This window comes from Nycticebus coucang, chromosome 11 (assembly GCF_027406575.1).
Source record: "Nycticebus coucang isolate mNycCou1 chromosome 11, mNycCou1.pri, whole genome shotgun sequence".
Taxonomy (NCBI): domain Eukaryota; kingdom Metazoa; phylum Chordata; class Mammalia; order Primates; family Lorisidae; genus Nycticebus; species Nycticebus coucang.
Genome location: NC_069790.1, coordinates 70798996 through 70820558, shown reverse-complemented (window position 1 = coordinate 70820558; position 21563 = coordinate 70798996). Strand labels below are relative to the sequence as shown.

The following is a 21563-nucleotide window of genomic DNA, read 5'->3' as shown; positions in this document are numbered from 1 at the left end:
ATGCTTTACTAAGAATAATGTCTTCCACTTCCATCCAGGTTAATACAAAGGATGTAAAGTGTCCATTTTTTTTAATGGCTGAATAGTATTCCATGGTATACATATTCCACAGCTTGTTAATCCATTCCTGGGTTGGTGGGCATTTAGGCTGTTTCCACATTTTGGCGATTGTAAATTGAGCTGCAATAAACAGTCTAGTACAAGTGTCCTTATGATAAAAGGATTTTTTTCCTTCTGGGTAGATGCCCAGTAATGGGATTGCAGGATCAAATGGGAGGTCTAGCTTGAGTGCTTTGAGGTTTCTCCAAACTTTTTAAACAGGGGACCAATTCACTGTCCCTCAGACTGTTAGAGGGCCGGACTATAGTTTAAAAAAAAACAACAAAAAACTATGAACAAATTCCTATGCACACTGCACATATCTTATTTTGAAGTAAAAAAAATGGGAACAAATACAATTCACACCGCCTGGTGTGGCCCGCGGGCCGCAGTTTGAGGACGCCTGGCAAAGGAGACAGGGTACAGCTGGGTTTCCAACAACTCTTCAGGCCTAAAAATGGAAGTCAAGGCAGGAACTACATTAAATAAATTCATGACATTAATGCTTCCACCCACACCAGATTATGTTTCTGAGATTTCTCTGGGAAACAGCCGGGCATGAATCAGTCGACCACAGCACATGTTTGCCTCTCATGTCTCCTTAGTATTTTCTAAATCCTCAAAGCATCTACATTGTTCAGCCCTTCTGAAAATCCAGTAGCAGAAGGAAGAGACAGGAGGCAGATGTGAAGAGCCTGCCCACACCGCTTTCCGGAGAAGACACCAAGCGCGGGGTCTATACTCCCCTTGGGACTTTGTCCAGGAGAGAGCACTGGGAATCAAGACCGTGGTGAAGGGGGCCAAAGTGAGGAAGGGAAGTGACCTGCTCTGTGAGATCTGGGAAGGCTCTCGGACACCGGGAAAGGCCAGCGGAGGGAACCCGGGGGCTCCACACTTCCCCTGCAGACACAGCTATTGTCGCCGCGGGAGGACCCCTCAGGTCCTGGAAGCTGACCTGAGACCCTGCCGGGTGGGGATGGTGGCTTTACTCTACAGAGAGGGCACAACAGGGTCTCGCTGCTTCCTGAACTCTGGGTGCTGCCACCCGTACCATTCTGAGGTCCTAACTGGGGTCAGATCGTTACTGCTGCCTCCACAGCGCCCCAGCCGAGCTGAGGAGGGAGTGGGGAGGTTGGGAGTTCTGGCTCATCACGGGCCTGGGTGAAGTGAGTCCAAACTGCAGGGCAGACAGATGAGGCGCCCACAAAATGAGGTGCCTGATGCCACTACTTGGATGGCCATCCCCAAATACAGCTACCTTGGAACCAGGGGGACCACATGCCTGGTAGCCCCGTCTCCTGCCATTGCCACCAAAGTAGCACCACGACCAAAGGACCAGGTCAGGGTGAATGACCACACCACCTCTGCTGACCCAGGTGGAGGGAATACCTAGGCCACTGAGTTCAGATCGCCCTATTCTCATGTGCCTGCCAAATGCTGCCCGCCACATGCCCACCTCACACCTGTGACAACCCCAGGAGAACAGGAAGATGCAACAGACCACAGTGTTAATTACTCACAGCGCACCTGCCCCTCACTTCCTGGCTCAGTCTTCTGGAGTAGGATTCAAACTTGCCATCCCTCTCTTTCCCCCTCTCTTTAATGAGAAAAGAGCTCCCAGCTGAGTAGAACATGTGTACCACGTAGCCACCTGTTTGGGCTCACAGAGCAGGTTCCAGATGGAAAGAAACCAGCAAAAGAACTCCCATGAGATGAAGAAACAGATTGCTTTGACATTCCCAAAGGATCACACTAGAGCTCCAGCAATGGACTTCAAACAAAAGGAAATTGTTGAAATGTCAGATATAAAATTCAGAATATGCATGGCAAGTAAAATTAATAGGATACATGAGAAAGTGGAAAGCCAACACAGAGAAAGCAAAAAATAACTCAGGGCATGAATGAAAACTTCACTAATGAGATAAATAATATAACAACAACAACAACAAAAAAGGTTTGGAAACGAAGAGTCCTGTAGGGAATTTCAAAGTACAGGGGAAAGTTTTAACACAGACCAGGCCAAAGAAAGAATTTCAGAGCTTGAAAATGAGGCTTTTGAATTAACTCAGTGACAAATGAAAAAAAGAATGAAGATGAATGAACAATCTTTCTACAAAATATGGGATTATGAAAAATGAACAAATATTAAGAATCATAGGTATCTATAAAGGAGAAGAAAAAGCAAAAAGAATTGAAACTTATTTGAGGGAATCTTGAAGAAAAACTTCCTTGGTATTGCTAGAGATTTAGACATCCAGGTTCAAGAATGTTAGTGTCTGGAAGATTGAAGACAATAGACTCTTTTACACTTGCACTCCACAAATACATTGAATAAGTCAAACGCAGCTCAACATTATGTCATTATTTCCCACATTTGCATGCACATGTTCTGTCTTGATCTCCACTATTCCCTACCTTCAATACTGAAAATCAGTCAATGGATTATTTTTTTCTTCATGTGTTTCATACCCGTAAACTTACAGAAAAGTCCTTCTTCCCTCACATTGATCCTTTTGAATTCTAAATTAAGACGTCTATTTTACACTCCTCCTGCAACAGGAAGCCTTCCCCGTTTACTACAGTGAAGTCTCCATTCTCTAACAGTCTGACTGCTTGGGTGGTTTAGGACAAAAAGCAGATGTAGTTTTTCAGTCCTAGTGCACAAACTTGTCATCTGTAGAGACTCTGAGCTTATTTTCCCATCTATAAATTTCATATGATGTTCACCAAATCAGTACTACTGTGGAAAGTAGATAAGATATTGAATGAATAGGACTGGAATAGCACACTAATAGCAAAAATAGATTTTTAAATCATGATCTCTGGTCTCCCTTGTAATATAGACTAGATTATATAGACTAATCTTTAAATATTGTTTAAATGTCATCTTGTATTATTAAATATTTCATATTTGTCTTGATTTTATCTTGGAAAATAGAGATGATGTTATTAATTTCATATATGGGAGTAGACGGTGGAATTTTAATTGTTTGCCTCATAAGTTCTAGTGAGTATTTTATTTACTATGGTGAAAATTGTACAGATTTTCAAACTGCTAACATTTCATGTTCTAAAGTGTCTTTTACAGCATATAGTATTAATGCTCTCATATTCATTAGATGTTAGCATCTACAGAACTCATTATATGCTATCAAAATGGAAAGACCAAATCAATTCCTCAAATGTTTATTGAGCAATCAGGCACCTATTACCTGGCTGGCACCATCCTAGATACAAGGTATAAAAAGTAATTGACACATGAAACCGACTTTCTAGCTGTGAATTTTTTTTTTTAATGAAAGTATTAAAGGCAGCCTGGGAAGTATTTTCATATTTCTTTTGACCAATTAAAAAAGAAAAAACAAGTGCCAACAATCTCAAATCATAATAAGCACCCCCCACACACACACACACACTGTTTATTGGCTATAAATATATTTCTCCACTCAAGCTCATGGTTTTGGTGTTGGCTATAGTCAGAAGAGTAAAGATTAATGCTCTTTAAGGAGAGGCAAAACATAAATTAATCTTTCTTTCCTTCTTTTTCTGTCTCAAATTGATCATCTATAAGTATTTCTTTTTCTTTTTTTTTTTTTTTGCAGTTTTTGGCCAGGGCTGGGTTTGAACCCACCACATCCGGTACATGGGGCCAGCGCCCTACTCCTTTGAGCCACAGGCACCACCCTCATCTATAAGTATTTTTTTTAATTAATTAATTTATTTATTTTATTAAATCATAGCTGTGTACATTGATATGATCATGGGGCATCATTCACTAGCTTCACAGACCATTTGGCGCACTTTCCTCACACTGGTTAACATAGCCTTCCTGGCATTCTCTCAGTTACTGTGCCAAGACACTTACATTCCACATTTACCAAGTTTCACATATACCCTTGTAAGATGCACTGCTAGTGTAATCCCACCAATCCCCTTCTCTCTACCCACTTCTACCCTCCCACCCCTCCCGCTCCCCCTTCCCCCTATTCTTAGGTTGTAACTGGATTATAGCTTTCATGTGAAAACCCTAAATTAGTTTATAGTAGGGCTGAGTACATTGGGTACTTTTTCTTCCAATCTTAAGATACTTTACTAAGTATTTTTATCTACAAGTATCTATAATTATCCCAATCCTGGCAAGGAACCTAGGTTTACCTCCATTTCCAAAGCATCAGTCCAACTTTTGATGAAATCATCTCAAATTGTTTAGAGATCATCTTTCTAGAAAGAGTTTCCTTCCTTTACATGACAGGGGAAAATAGTGACTTGGGTTGGAGTGGGTCCATTGTGGGGGGTTGTCCTGGAGCTAGAGCTTCAATGCTGGCCCCAGTTCTCTATTGGAGATTGAATTACTCCACAAACTGAATTGTGAATTTCACTTTCCTAACAAAAAGGGCATTTCAACATAAGCTCTATTCTCTAAGCTTTTCTCATTCACTCAGACAACTTGTTTCTAAATGCAAGATTAAAGTGCATCATTTCTTGGAGGCGGAGCAAGATGGCAGCTGAGTAACAGCTTCCTTGCATCTGGCCACTGTGAGTCTGGAGAGATAGGACTCCAGGCATCTCTGGCTGGTGGGATCTGCCTATCATCACCCCTGAGAGAATACAGGGAGTCAGCGAGAGACTTCTGGACCCCAAGAGGAAGACTAAAACAGCAGAAAACTGGCAAGTGGTCACGTGTATTCAATCCGTCTAAACCCGCCCACAACTGTAAGTTCAGTAGCAGCGAGACTTCAAACCAGAAAGGCCTTACCTGTGAACTGTTTTGGTGTCTTTGGACTTGGCACTCAGCTGAACTGCCTTGGGGAGAGCCTGAGCGGGAGTGCGGAGAACTTTGGCCTTTGTCTAGGGCCCCAGTCTGAGCCGCTGAGCCAGACGGAGCTAATAGTGTTTGGCTCTGGGTCACAGTCAGCCATTGTGAGTGATCTACCCCAGCAAGCTCCGCCCTCAAGGTCGCAGAGCTGGAATTGGGTGGGAGCTGGTAACCCAGCGACCAAGTAGCCTAAGGGCGGGCTCTGAGCCGCCTTGCAGACTTAACCTTCGGGGGCAGAGGGAGACCAGTTTTGGCACACAAGGTAAGTGGATAGCCACTTCAGCAGTGATTCCAGCGACAAGCACTTCCCTGGGAAAGCTTCTGCTCAGCAAGTGAACAAGTTCAAAGTGCCTTTTAAGTGGGCTGAAGAGAGATTTAGGGTGTCTACCTGCTGGGGTTTGAGAAACTAGCAGCCTCCATTTGTATCAGAACTGTGATTAACATCTCATACCCCAGAAGACCACGTGTTGCCCAGACAATATTCAATAACATATATATACTGCTTTGTTTTTGGTTGTGGTTTTTTTTTTTTTCCTTTGGTTTGGTTGTTTTTCTTGTTTATTTTGATGTTGTAGATAGTTGTTTTGTTTTTCAAGTTCAACCTTTTCCATACAGATCCTTTTTCTTTCTCAATTTTGCTAGTTTAATTATAATTTTCCATTGCTGCCTATTTCAATAATTAGAACTTCATTTTTGTTAGTGTTTCTACCACTATTATTTGGTTTTCCACCCAATTTTATCCCGTAAAGTTTTCTGTTTGCTTGTTTTGGTTTGATTTATAGCATTTTTGTCTTTCCTCTCTACTTGGTGGAGGTGGGGTACTGTGTCTGATCAAGTTAGCAAAGAGCTGCTGACCTCAAGGGAACCACCCAACTGGGCACCCCCAGAAGGTGGTTTTTTTTTTTAAGGTTGAATCGAAGTACCCTACTGTACACCTATATTGCTCTGTCTCCCTCTTTCTGTGCCTCTCTTCTTTTTGTCAATATTCCTTTTACCCACCCCCTCTCCTTTCTCTATTTTTCTTATCACTTGGTCCTCCTTTCTTTCATCCCTTTTTTGCTCTTCAACTTTCTCACACTTCTGGTCCTATAACCCTTAGTCCACAGGTACGAGAACTTAAAGAGCAAGAGGAAGCAAAAGGAAAATTAGGGCAAGGAAACAGATAAAAGAAATCACTCATGAGGAAGAATCAGCAGAAAACTCCAGGCAACATGAAGAACCAGTCCAGAACAACCCCATCAAGGGACCATGAGGTAGCTACTGCAGAGGATTCCACCTATAAAGAAATGTTAGGTATTACAGAAAGGGAATTTAGAATACACATGTTGCAAACAATGAAAGAAATGATGGAAACAACGAAGGAAACTGCTAATAAAGTGGAAAATAACCAAAAGGAAATTCAAAAACAGAATCAAATAAGAGATGAACGATATGAAGAATATAAAAAGGATATAGCAGAGCTGAAGGAAATGAAACAGTCAATCAGGGAACTTAAAGATGCAATGGAAAGTATCAGCAACAGGTTAGACCATGCAGAAGAAAGAATTTCAGAGGTAGAAGACAAAGTTTTTGAGATAACTCAGATAGTAAAAGAGGCAGAAAAGAAGAGAGAGAAAGCAGAACATTCCCTGTCAGAATTATGGGACTTTATGAAGCGTTCCAACATACGAGTTATAGGAATCGCAGAAGGGGAAGAAGAATGCCCCAGAGGAATGGAAGCCATGCTAGAGAATATTATAAAAGAAAATTTCCCAAATATCACCAAAGATTCTGACACGCTACTTTCAGAGGGCTATCGGACCCCAGGTTGCCTCAACTCTAACCAAGCTTCTCCAAGACACATTGTGATGAACCTGTTCAAAGTCAAGACAAAAGAAAAGATTCTGCAAGCTGCCAGGAGTAAGCGCCAGTTGACCTACAGGGGCAAATCCATCAGAGTGACCGCAGACTTCTCTAATGAAACTTTCCAGGCAAGAAGACAATGGTCATCTACCTTTAATCTACTTAAACAGAACAATTTCCAGCCCAGAATTCTGTACCCTGCTAAGCTAAGCTTCAAAATTGACGGAGAAATCAAATCACTTACGGATATACAAACATTGAGGAAATTCGCCACAACAAGACCAGCTCTACAGGAAATACTTCAACCTGTTCTGCACACTGACAACCACAATGGATCAGCAGCAAAGTAAGAACTCAGAAATTAAAGGACAGAACCAAACCTCCACATTGATGCAATAGATAAAACTAAGCAATGGACTCTCACCAAATAAGACGAATAGAATACTACCACACTTATCAATTATCTCAATAAATGTTAATGGCTTGAATTCCCCACTGAAGAGACATAGATTGGTTGACTGGATTAAAAAACACAAGCCATCCATTTGCTGTCTGCATGAAACACACCTGGCTTCAAAAGACAAATTAAAGCTCCGAGTCAAGGGTTGGAAGACAATTTTTCAGGCAAATGGAATTCAGAAGAAAAGAGGAGTTGCAATCTTATTTTCAGATACATGTGGATTTAAAGCAACTAAAGTCAAAAAAGACAAAGATGGTCACTTTATATTGGTCAAGGGAAAACTACAACAAGAAGACATTTCAATTCTAAATATTTATGCACCCAATTTAAATGCTCCCAGATTCTTGAAACAGACCTTACTCAGTCTGAGCAATATGATATCTGATAATACCATAATAACAGGGGACCTTAACACTCCTCTTACAGAGCTGGACAGATCCTCTAAACAGAAATTAAACAAGGATATAAGAGATTTAAATGAGACCCTAGAACAACTGTGCTTGATAGACGCATATAGAACACTCCATCCCAAAGATAAAGAGTATACATTCTTCTCATCACCCCATGGAACATTCTCCAAAATTGATCATATCCTGGGACACAAAACAAATATCAACAGAATCAAAAGAATTGAAATTTTACCTTGTATCTTCTCAGACCATAAAGCACTAAAGGTGGAACTCAACTCTAACAAAAATGCTCAACCCCACACAAAGGCATGGAAATTAAACAATCTTCTGTTGAATAACAGATGGGTGCAGGAAGAAATAAAACAGGAAATCATTAACTTCCTTGAGCATAACAACAATGAAGACACAAACTACCAAAACCTGTGGGATACTGCAAAAGCAGTTTTGAGAGGAAAATGCATCGCTTTAGATGCCTACATTCGAAAAACAGAAAGAGAGAGCATCAACAATCTCACAAGAGATCTTATGGAATTGGAAAAAGAAGAACAATCTAAGCCTAAACTCAGTAGAAGAAAAGAAATATCCAAAATCAAATCAGAGATCAATGAAATTGAAAACAAAAGAATCATTCAGAAAATTAATGAAACAAGGAGTTGGTTTTTTGAAAAAATAAATAAAATAGATAAACCACTGGCCAGACTAACGAGGAATAGAAAAGTAAAATCTCTGGTAACCTCAATCAGAAATGATAAAGGGGAAATAACAACTGATCCCACAGAGATACAAGAGATCATCTCTGAATACTACCAGAAACTCTATGCCCAGAAATTTGACAATGTGAAAGAAATGGATCAATATTTGGAATCACACCCTCTCCCTAGACTTAGCCAAGAAGAAATAGAGCTCCTGAACAGACCAATTTCAAGCACTGAGATCAAAGAAACAATAAAAAATCTTCCAACCAAAAAATGCCCTGGTCCAGATGGCTTCACTCCAGAATTCTATCAAACCTTCAAGGAAGAGCTTATTCCTGTACTGCAGAAATTATTCCAAAAAATTGAGGAAGAAGGAATCTTCCCCAACACATTCTATGAAGCAAACATCACCCTGATACCAAAACCAGGAAAAGACCCAAACAAAAAGGAGAATTTCAGACCAATCTCACTCATGAATATAGACGCAAAAATTCTCAACAAAATTCTAGCCAATAGATTATAGCTTATCATCAAAAAAGTCATTCATCATGATCAAGTAGGCTTCATCCCAGGGATGCAAGGCTGGTTTAACATACGCAAGTCTATAAACGTTATCCACCATATTAACAGAGGCAAAAATAAAGATCACATGATCCTCTCAATAGATGCAGAAAAAGCATTTGATAAAATCCAGCATCCTTTTCTAATTAGAACACTGAAGAGTATAGGCATAGGTGGCACATTTCTTAAACTGATTGAAGTTATCTATGACAAACCCACAGCCAATATTTTACTGAATGGAGTAAAACTCAAAGCTTTTCCCCTTAGAACTGGAACCAGACAAGGTTGTCCTCTGTCACCTTTACTATTCAACATAGTGCTGGAAGTTCTAGCCAATACAATTAGGCAAGACAAGGAAATAAAGGGAATCCAAATGGGAGCAGAGGAGGTCAAACTCTCCCTCTTTCCTGACGACATGATCTTATACTTAGAGAACCCCAAAGACTCAACCACAAGACTCCTAGAAGTCATCAAAAAATACAGTAATGTTTCAGGATATAAAATCAATGTCCACAAGTCAGCCTTTGTGTACACCAATAACAGTCAAGATGAGAAGCTAATTAAGGACACAACTCCCTTCACCATAGTTTCAACAAAAATGAAATACCTAGGAATATACCTAACGAAGGAGGTGAAGGACCTTTATAAAGAAAACTATGAAATCCTCCGAAAGGAAATAGCAGAGGATATTAAGAAATGGAAGAACATACCATGCTCATGGATGGGAAGAATCAACATTGTTAAAATGTATATACTTCCCAAAGCAATCTACCTATTCAATGCCATTCCTATCAAAATGCCAACATCGTATTTCAAGATTTGGAAAAAATGATTCTGCGTTTTGTATGGAACCGGAAGAAACCCCGTATAGCTAAGGCAGTTCTCTGTAACAAAAATAAAGCTGGGGGCATCAGCATACCAGATTTTAGTCTGTACTACAAAGCCATAGTGCTCAAGACAGCATGGTACTGGCACAAAAACAGAGACATAGACACTTGGAATCGAATTGAAAACCAAGAAATGAAACTAACATTTTACAACCACCTAATCTTTGATAAACCAAACAAGAACATACCTTGGGGGAAAGACTCCCTATTCAATAAATGGTGTTGGGAGAACTGGATGTCTACATGTAAAAGACTGAAACTGGACCCACACCTTTCCCCACTCACAGAAATTGATTCAAGATGGATAAAGGACTTAAATTTAAGGCATGAAACAATAAAAATCCTCCAAGAAAGCATAGGAAAAACACTGGAAGATATTGGCCTGGGGAAAGACTTCATGAAGAAGACTGCCATGGCAATTGCAACAACAACAAAAATAAACAAATGGGACTTCATTAAACTGAAAAGCTTCTGTACAGCTAAGGAGACAATAACCAAAGCAAAGAGACAACCTACACAATGGGAAGGATATTTGCATTTTTTCAATCAGACAAAAGCTTGATAACTAGGATCTATAGAGAACTCAAATTAATCCACATGAAAAAATCCAACAATCCCATAGATCAATGGGAAGAGACATGAATAGAACTTTCTCTAAAGACGACAGACGAATGGCTAACAAACACATGAAAAAATGTTCATCATCTCTATATATTAGAGAAATGCAAATCAAAACAACCCTGAGGTATCATCTAACCCCAGTGAGAATGGCCCACATCACAAAATCTCAAAACTGCAGATGCTGGCGTGGATGTGGAGAGAAGGGAACACTTTTACACTGCTGGTGGGACTGCAAACTAGTACAACCTCTCTGGAAGGAAGTATGGAGAAACCTCAAAGCACTCAAGCTATACCTCCCATTTGATCCTGCAATCTCATTACTGGGCATCTACCCAGAAGGAAAAAAATCCTTTTATCATAAGGACACTTGTACTAGACTGTTTATTGCAGGTCAATTTACAATCGCCAAAATGTGGAAACAGCCTAAATGCCCACCAACCCAGGAATGGATTAACAAGCTGTGGAATATGTATACCATGGAATACTATTCAGCCATTAAAAAAAAACGGACACTTTACATCCTTCGTATTAACCTGGATGGACGTGGAAGACATTATTCTTAGTAAAGCATCACAAGAATGGAGAAGCATGAATCCTATGTACTCAATTTTGATATGAGGACAATTAATGACAATTATGGTATGGGGGTGAGGAAACAGAAAGAGGGAAGGAGTGAGGGGGGTGGGGCCTTGGTGTGTGTCACACTTTATGGGGGCAAGACATGATTGCAAGAGGGACTTTACCTAACAATTGCAATCAGTGTAACCTGGCTTATTGTACCCTCAATGAATCCCCAACAATAAAATAATAATAATAATAATAATAATCTTCTATAATTTTCTCATCATAAATATAATTCAATGGATTCTCAATGCCTCTGGTTAAATAAATACTTTTGCTTATTTATTATCCCTTTTTTGATCTAGATTTTAGCTTCTTAACAGGCTGTAAAACAAAGTTCAATGTATCTTTTGAGTTCAGCTATCAGAAGAGATGTCCCCTTTTTCTTTAAAATTTGTTTTACTTAGGTAAGAAATACAAGACATCAGCAATACATTAAAGTTATAAAAGTACATTAAATATTTTTTAATATTTAGGCTAAGTTGAAATGTGAGCCAGATAGATACTGACAAATAATCAGCCAATTAAGGAATAGTACAGAATTATCAAGTTGGAAGATGTGTTGAGACAACTTTTAATAGTTTTTTTTGCAGTTTTTGAACAGGGCTGGGTTCGAACCCACCACCTCCAGCATATGGGGCCGGCACCCTACTCCTTTGAGCCAGGTGCCGCCCCAACTTTTAATTTTTGTTGTTGCTTTTTTTTCACTTACATTTTTTTTTTTTTTTTTTTGTAGAGACAGAGTCTCATTGTACCGCCCTCGGGTAGAGTGCCGTGGCGTCACACGGCTCACAGCAACCTCCAACTCCTGGGCTTACGCGATTCTCTTGCCTCAGCCTCCCGAGCAGCTGGGACTACAGGCGCCCGCCACAACGCCCGGCCATTTTTCCGTTGCAGCCTGGCCGGGGCTGGGTCTGAACCCGCCACCCTCAGCATATGGGGCCGGCGCCCTCTTCACTGAGCCACAGGCGTCGCCCTCACTTACATTTTTATAGATTGAAAGCCCAGAAGTAAACCCTAGAAAACTAATATATCTGTCATTCAAAAGTTTTAGCATATGTATGACTTAATATGTGGCTTCTTTCCTCGCTTTTATAAAGTCTCATTTTACCTGACTTCAGGCTCCTATCTATCTCACTGGCATTGCCCTTGACTTAGGGCAGACTTGAATGATTACTTCTTGTTTTAGCAAGATGGCACCTTCTAAATAAGGAAATAATAAGATACTTACTGAATACTTAATGTATGAAATATTCTGTCCTAACATTTTACTGGTATGAAGTTGTATAGAAAATTAAGGCAGAGAGAAAATTTTAAAGCTTTACCAAAAGAAGACAGTGAACTTGCTTTCAAATCTAGGCAGTCTGGCTGCAAATCCACGCATTCCTAAACAATATGCTTTTTTCCAATTTAGACACAACAGACTCTGAATAATTGTCTATATACATGGATAGATACAACATTAGGGTGACCAGAAATATGCATCTTCTAGCCTATGTACAATATATGTTGGAAATATACACAGAACTGATAACATTGGATATGCGTGGGTTGGGACTTGGACAAATGAGGTCTAGAGGCAGTAGGAGAGTTTCACATGTGTATCTTTCTGGAATTAAAAAATTTTGAGATATCTCAATGTATGTATTACACACTAGTAAACCTAGAGGAAATGAATAAATTTCTGGAAAAACAACCCCTCCAAACCAAATTCAAGGAGATATAGAAATTTTTAAGGGATGAATGAAAAGCAGCAAGTTGTAAGCAGTAGTAAAGTCTCACAGTTAGAAAAGGCCTCACCCCATATGGATTCTCAGCCACATTCTAACAGACATACAAAAAAAATAGGGACCGGGCGGCGCCTGTGGCTCAGGGAGTAGGGCGCCGGCCCCATATACCAAGGGTGGCGGGTTCAAACTCGGCCCCAGCCAAACTGCAAGAAAAAAATATCTGGGAGTTATGGCGGCTGCCTGTAGTCCCAGCTGCTCAGGAGGCTGAGGCAAGAGAATCACATAAGCCCAAGAGCTGGAGGTTGCTGTGAGCCATGTGACGTCATGGCACTCTACCGAGGGCGGTAAAGTGAGACTCTGTCTCTACAAAAAAAAAAAAAAAAAAAGAATAGGGACCTATATACTACAGTATTTATTCAAGAACATCAAGAAGGAGAAAATCCTCCTCAATTCATTCTGTAAAGCCTCTGTAACTTTAATACCAAAGCCAAGAAAGGACACAACAACAACAAAAACAAGTAAACTATGAAGCTACAGTTCCATATTCCTTATGACTATAGATGAAAACATCCTCAACAAAATACTACCCCAGTGAGTTCACAACACATTAAAAAGATAACTCAACATCATCACTTGAATTTCATCCCAGGACTGCATGGGTGCCTCAAAATATGCAAATCGATAAACATAATTTATTGAGTGGGTCCTGCTTCTCTGTTCTTTTAAATGTCACAGAGTAATTGTTTCTTTTTTTTTTTTTTTTTTCTTTTTTAAAAGGAAAAACTAGAGTAAAGAGTAGCTCCTTTTAAGCTGGAGAGGTTAACAAACACTGGTGCAGAGTGTACTCTGGTTTAGGAATCCCACTGCCTCACTGGAGTGTCAATCAAAATTCCACAACCATTCTTGGATACTGGGAGGTGGGGCTGGCTGATGTGCAGCAATGATTTGACCCCTACTTGAGGCAAACTCTGACCAGAGTCAACAGTGTTAGTCCTGTAGTCTTCTAACCAGCATTTTGAAACTTTAAAGAGTGGTCTTCCACTCTTTCAACAGACTTCTAACTGGCAATTATGGCCGTGTAATCATTGTACAGGTTCCTAACATGAAGATGGGAGATCCCAGACTGACACTTGCAATACTAAAATCTTTTACTTCAATATGAGTTGTGCTTTGTTTTTGTTCACCATAAGATATACTTATCTATTTCTCTCAGGAAGCAAAATATATAATGTATTTCAGGCATTCAGATACACTGTACTAAATTTTTAGATAATAGGTTGTATCTGAAAGAAAGGAGAGGCAGTTGGTCGCATGTGGTAGTTTTATGATAATTTTTCAGTAATGATTATATTACTAGGTGACAAAAGGTCATCAAAAAATATCTAAAATTACTGAAACCCTCAAACAAACATATGCTTATATGCTCCTGTACAATGGTGGTGTATCTTAATAGAATGCATATTTAATGGGAAAATTCATTTTTAGCCATTTTTTTATTCTTAATAACATATATGTCCCAGGAAGACTGTTAAATTGCAGATGGTCACTTCTTACCTAAAAATGCAATTTTTTTTTTTCCTTTAAGACAGAGCCTCACTGTTTTGCACAGGCTGGAGTGCTGTGGCCTCACCCTCGCTCACAGCAACTTTAAACTCCTGGTGTAAGCCATCCTCCTGCCTCAGCCTCCTGGGTAGCTGGAACTACAGGCACCTACAACTATAGCCAGCTAATTTTTCTATTTTTAGTAGAGCTACAGTCTCCCTTTGCTCAGCTTGGTCTTAAACTCCTGACCTCAAGCAATCCTTCTACCTCAACCTCCCAGAATACTAGGATTGCAGGCATAAACCACCACACTTAACCCCCCAAAGATGCAATTATAATGAGTATTCTTTTGTAAATTTAGACTCTCTTATCATAATAACATAAGGCAGAACAATTATCTTTTCAATCTTGGAGATAGAAGAATTTATCTTGCCCTGCTTCTATTGTTTAACAATAACAAGTAAAAGTCACAGGCTGTCTCTACTCCTGACATTTCTAGCATGAATCCAGTCACAGGTGACAACTGTGACTTGTGTGACATGTGGCTTTGCAACTTTTATTCTCAGGTTAGAGAACTCAGTCATTGTATGTATTGAATTGGCCTACTGAATCTTTGACGTGACAGCCAACAGGATGTACACAGTAGTGTTAAAAATTTAACTATTAAATTAAAGTCAGTTTTCAATTTGCAAATAATTCCTAACTGTCTTTCACAATAGGATTTGTTATCTAGAATAGTGATGGGAAGTACAGAAAAATGGGTACTGGGGGTGGCGCCAGTGGCTCAGTGGGTAGGGCACCAGCCCCATATACTGAGGGTGAGGGTTCAAACCTGGCCCCTGACAAACTGCAACAAGAAAATAGCCAGGCGTTGTGGCGGGCACCTGTAGTCCCAGCTACTCGGGAGGTTGAAATAAGAGAATCGCTTAAGCCCAGGAGTCAGTGGTTGCTGTGAGCTGTGATGCCACAGTACTGTACCAAGGGTGACAAGACTCTGTCTCTGAAAAAAAAAACAAGTACTGGAACTAAGTAAAACCTTGCAGATTATAGACATACTATATTATCTTCATTTCTATCAATGACATTTTATTTGGATTTTCATTGTGATATACAATGTTCTGGAGGAATAAACAGTCTTTATAGCCCTTACGTTGATTGACTGTGATTAGTTTAAACAGTTATAAGCTGAGTCTGGTGAATTAAAAGAATGCAAGAGGCTATGGTCTGCTGCAGTAGGTATTGTGGAAGGTTGGAGACTGAAGGAGGTGTTTATAGATGGGGACAGGAAATGTAATACATGTTCATTCAAAAAGTCATAAACTGTCTTGCACCTCATATTAATGGAAGTCTATTTGTCATTTGGATAGCTAATACTGTTACTCAAGTATGGTTACATAATTCAACAAAAAATCTCAAGGAAATACTGCTTTACAATTCTTTATGTTACTTAAATGTACGATAATTATAAATAAAGAAACTGAAGTGACACACTACATAATAATGTTGCTGAAAAGATATATTTTTATATTAAAAAGTATAGTATTTATGAATGCTAGCATTATAAAAATGACTTTACATCTAGAGAGCTGGATTATATATTGCATCTTACTCATTCATCCATGAAAAATACAAGTCAGGTATCTATTGCCTTCAGGAAACACATCTAACCCATAAGGATTCTTCTGACTCAAGGCTAAGGTACAGAAAAAATATTTTATACAAAGAGTAACCACAAGAAAACAGGTATAGCTATTCTTGTATCAGATAAAATTGACTGTAATTCAACAATTCTTAAGAAATAAGTTAAGATGAAAATAAGAAGATCCTCAAATGAAATGAAAAAGGGGACACAATTGTCAAAATCTATGATATTGAACAAAAGCAGTCCTAAGGGGAAAACTGATAACCATAAATGCCTACAAATAAAAAAAAGATAGAAAGATTACAAATTAGCAACCCAATGACATGTCTCAAGAACTAGAAAAGGAAGAGCAAACTAAACCCAAAGCCAACAGGAAAAAAAAAAAATCACAAAGATCAGAGAAAAAGTCAATGAAATTAAAAACAATAAGATATATATAACACAGAGATTAACAAAACCAAATGTGGGTTCTTTGTAAAGATAAAGAAAATTGGTAGACCTCTTGATAGATTAACCAGAAATAGAAAAGACACTAATTAGCTCAATCTGAAATAAAAAAAGATGATGTTTCAACTGATACTATAGAAATACAAAATGTCATCTGTGAATACTATGAAAATCTCTATGCATATAAACTAAAAAATTTAGGGGGAAGGGACAAATTCCTGAAATCCCACAACCTCCCAGGACTCAATTAGGAAGAAAGAGAATTTCTGAACATGCCAGTGATTAGCAGTTACATTGAAGCAGAGATTAAAAAACAAACAAACAAACAAAAACCCAACAAAAAGTAGCCCTCCACCAGATGGATTCACATCTGAATTTTAAAGGAATCAAAGCAGAGTCGGTAGCCATACTGCATAAATTATTCCAAAACATTTAGAAGAAGGGACTCCTCCCCAACTCAATCTATAAAGCCAATATTACCTTGATATCAAAGCTAGGAAAAGAAATTACAAGAAATTAAAACTACAGACCAATGTCCTTTATGAATATAGATGCAAAAATTCTTAATAAAATACTAGCAAACTGAATTCAACAGTACATCATAGAAATAGTTTATCATGACCAAGCAAGACTCATCCCAGGAAGGAAAGTATAGTTCAGCTTATACAAATCAATAAACATGATTTACCAAATAAACAAAAGCAAAAACAAAGATCATATGATCAGCTCAATAGATGCAGGGAAAGCATTCTATAAAATTCAACATCCTTTCATGATTAAAAAAAAAAACACCTTCAACAAAGTAGACATAGAAGCAACATATCTCAAAGCTGTAAAAGCCATATATGACAAAACCACAGCCAACATCATACTAAATAGGAGAAAGCTGAAAACATAAGCTAAGAACAAGAACAAGACAAGGATGCCCATTGTCACCACTTCTACTTACCTTTCTGCTGGAAGTCCTAGCCACAGCAATCAGGCAGGAGAAAAAAACAAAGAGCATCCAAATTGGGAAAGAGAAGGTTGAACTATTGCTTTTTGCTGATGATATAATCTTATATCTAGAAAACCCCAAAGATTCCATCAAGAGGCTCCTGGAACTGATAAAGAAATTCAACAAAGTCTCAGGATACAAAATCAATGTGCACAAATCAGTAGTATTTCTGTACACTAATAAAGGTCAAGCTGAAAGTCAAATCAAAGATGCATTAATATTCACAATATGTATAAGACAATAAAATACCCAGGAATATGCTTAACCAAGGAGGTGAAAGATCTTTACAAAGAGAACTACAAAACGCAAAGAAAAGAAATGGCAGACAGCACAAATTTCTTTTTATTGTTAAAATACCCATACTATCCAAAGTGATTTACAATTTCAATCCATTCCCCATCAAAATGCCAACATTATATCTCACAGATCTAGAAAAATAATTCTATAATTTGTCTGGAACCTGAATAGACAAAGCTCTTAAGTGAAAGGAAAAAACCTGAAGGCCTCACATTTCCAGACTTCAAATTATACTACTAAGGCTGTAGTAACCAAAACAGCATGGAATTGGTACAAAAAATAGAAACATAGACCAGTAAAATGAAACAGGAAATGCAGACATAAAAATCATTCTCATTGGTCTGGGCATGGTGTCTCATGCCTGTAATCCTAGCACTCTGGGAGGCCAAGGTGGGTGGATCATTTGAGCTCATGAGTTCAAGACCAGCCTGAGCAAATTTTAAAGACCCTCTCTCTAATAACTAGCTGGGCATTGGGGTGGGTGCCTGTAGTCCCAACTACCTGGGAGGCTGACACAAGAGGATGACTTAAGCCCAAGAGCTTGAGGTTTCTGTGTGCTGTGATGACACGGCACTCTGTCAGGGGTAAGAAAGTAAGACTGTCTCAAAAAAGAAATCATTAATGTGCAGTCAACTGATCATTGACAAAGCAGACAAAAATATATACTGTGGAATAGAGTCTCTATTCAATAAGTTGTTCTGGAAAAATTGGATAGCTACATGCAGAAAAGTGAATCAGGATCCATATCTCTCACAACTTAAAACAACATGAAGATGAAATAAATGAGTAGATGTCAGGCATGAAGTCATATGAATTCTAGAAAAAAATGTTGGAAAAATTTTTGTCACTATTGGCCTAGGCAAAGAATTTATGAAGAAGACACCAATAGCAATTATAACAATAACAAAAATAAATAAATGGGACTGATTAAATTAAAAAGCTTCAGCACAGCCAAGGAAATAATCAACGGAGCAAACTGAAAACCTACAGAATGGGAGAAAATATTTCCAAGCTAAGTATCTGGTAAAGGGGTAATAACCAGAATCTACAAAGAACTCAAGCAAATCAGCAAGAAAAAAATCAAACAACCTTAGTAAAAGTGGGCAAAATACATGAAAAAGTATTTTGAAAAGATAGACAAATGGTTAATAAACTCATGAAAACATGTTCAACATATATAATCATCAGAGGAAATGCAAAACCACATGAGAGAGCACCTTACCAAAGTTAGAATGGCTTTTATTATAAAGCCCAAAAATAATAGATGCCAGAATGGACAGGAGGGAAAGAAATACTTCTGCGCTGTTGGTGGAACTATAAATTAGTACATTGGTGGAACTATAAATTAGTACAAGATTTGTGGAAAATAGTGTGGAGATAACTCAAATAACTAAAAGTAGACCTACCATTTCATCCAGTAATCCCACTACTGAGTATTTACAAAGAGGAAAATAACACTCAACCTAGACCTCCCATTCGATCCTGCAATCCCATTACTGGGCATCTACCCAGAAGGAAAAAAATCCTTTTATCATAAGGACACTTGTACTAGACTGTTTATTGCAGCTCAATTTACAATCGCCAAAATGTGGAAACAGCCTAAATGCCCACCAACCCAGGAATGGATTAACAAGCTGTGGTATATGTATACCATGGAATACTATTCAGCCATTAAAAAAAATGGAGACTTTACATCCTTCGTATTAACCTGGATGGAAGTGGAAGACATTATTCTTAGTATAGCATCACAAGAATGGAGAAGCATGAATCCTATGTACTCAATCTTGATATGAGGACAATTAATGACAATTAAGGTTATGGGGGGGAAGCAGAAAGAGGGATGGAGGGAGGGGGGTGGGGCCTTAGTGTGTGTCACACTTTATGGGGGCAAGACATGATTGCAAGAGGGACTTTACCTAACAATTGCAATCAGTGTAACTGGCTTATTGTACCCTCAATGAATCCGCAACAATAAAAAAAAAAAAAAAAGTGACTATAAAAAAAAAAAAAGAGGAAAATAAATCATTTTATTAAAAAAGACACCTGTACTTAAATGTTTATTGCAGCACAGTTCACAATTGCAAACATGTGGATTCAACATTAATTTCCATCAATTCACAAGTGGATTAACAAAATATGGTATATGTGCTATGGAATATGGCTCAGCCATGCAGAAGGATGATTTAATGCCTTTTACAAGAATTTGGATGAAACTAGAGGCTGTTATCCTAAGAGAAGGATCTAAAGAATGGAAAACCAAACACCCCGGCTACTCACCATTACATTGGACCTAACTGATGAGCACATGTGTGCACAAATGGAAGTAAAACTTAACAGAAACCAAACAGTGGGGAGGAAAGAGAGGGGATGGACAAAACCTTATCTAATGTGTACATGAACACTGTCTGGGTGACTAGCACACTTATAACTGTGAGTTAAGAATTATAAAATATTCTATCCATGTAACTGAAAATGTTTGCACCCCTGTAATAACCTAAATTTAAAAGCAGAAATAAAGAAAAATCCTTCTTAACCATTTTAAAAGTATGTCATATGATTTTTCTTCAGACAAAAAAGATCAAGGTATTTCCCATCTCTAATATAATAAGGAAGTGTATTGCTAACACTTAGATAATACTTATTGACTATATAAATTCTCCTATGAAGTTATATAACTAGGGCAAAAAGAAGAGTAATTGGTTTCATAAAATCACTTGGCTTTGTTTAAAAATCAGGTTTCTGTTGTTTTCTCAGTTATCAATCTTATTTTATGTTTAAAAAGTATTAAGACCATGTCCAATGGCATTTCACTTCTCAACATGTAATGTGTGACTCAGGTCTAGAAACCACATATGCTGTAGAATAAGAATGTAAAAAATAATTTAATTTTGGAAGCTAATCTATACTCATATTTAATGTGTTATTGAATTAGTCACCCTAAATAACCCCCAAATTTGGGAGTTAAGGGCATGTGCTAATTTTTAGACAAGTAAGGCTTTCTGTATTAAAGGAATGACAGTGAAAACCAGAGGTATGTGGTCTGGTTTTCTAGCCAATGAAAAAGTGGAAGGAAGGTTACAGACATACAGGAAGTTTTAACTATCCATGGTCAGTAAGAAAATGTCATTTAGCTCTTTCACTCATGTATTGTACAAGTGCATGTACTGTGAAATCCAAAAATTTCCCAAATTTCATAGTTCATATCACAGTAATTTGCCTCTGGGTGATACCTTTTCTAGATGGAGTTTCCCAGGGAACACCTCTTTATTCACACATGGGAATAGTTATGGATTCTCTGGGAACTTGCTTTAGTGTTCTGGTCTATTTCTTGGGGAGCCTTCTTATAATTCAGCCTTCTGCAAGCTTTGTAATAAAAATGAAAAAAATTACAAAAATGCTCAGTCTCTGTTTCTAGCAGGTTCTCAGGATAATGGAAAAGTATCATGCCTAAAAGTTCATTATATAACACTCCATTCATTTAACAAACTCCTGCACTCATGAAAGGAAGTTTTATTTTTCCTTCCTCTTTCAAAGACAGACCAGAGGAATAGAATCTACTCAGGGATTGTACAAAATAAATAATATTTATAATATGTAAACTGGATAGGGGGAAAGTTCATTTGCTTTTAGAAAAATAAAAGTTATGCAGTTCGTGGCCTTTTAAAATGCACTTTTTAATTTTCCCTTTCTTATTTAACATTTCTCAATAATTATTTCTCTTTTCTCTATCCATGACTATTTTTGGCTTTCTAAATTTAAGTACTTCAAGCTGGAAGTAAACTATTATAGATACATATCAATCCATTGTCTGTTTCTTATAAGGGAAAAATAATAATTCTAAAGTATAAAATTATACCCCAAATTAGCAAATGAAATTAATTACCAATTTTAATATA

General features: G+C 38.1%; 1 protein-coding gene across 1 annotated transcript in view; it reads left to right on the top strand.

Annotated features, from left to right (window-relative positions):
- Positions 1 to 1291: 1291 nt before the first annotated feature.
- LOC128598330 (platelet glycoprotein 4-like) overlaps positions 1292 to 21563 on the top strand; it is a 53274-nt gene continuing 33002 nt past the window's right edge. Inside the window, exon 1 of the mRNA XM_053608700.1 lies at positions 1292 to 1438. Within this exon, the coding sequence (XP_053464675.1) occupies positions 1292 to 1438 (147 nt within the window). The remainder of the gene's footprint in view (positions 1439 to 21563) is intronic.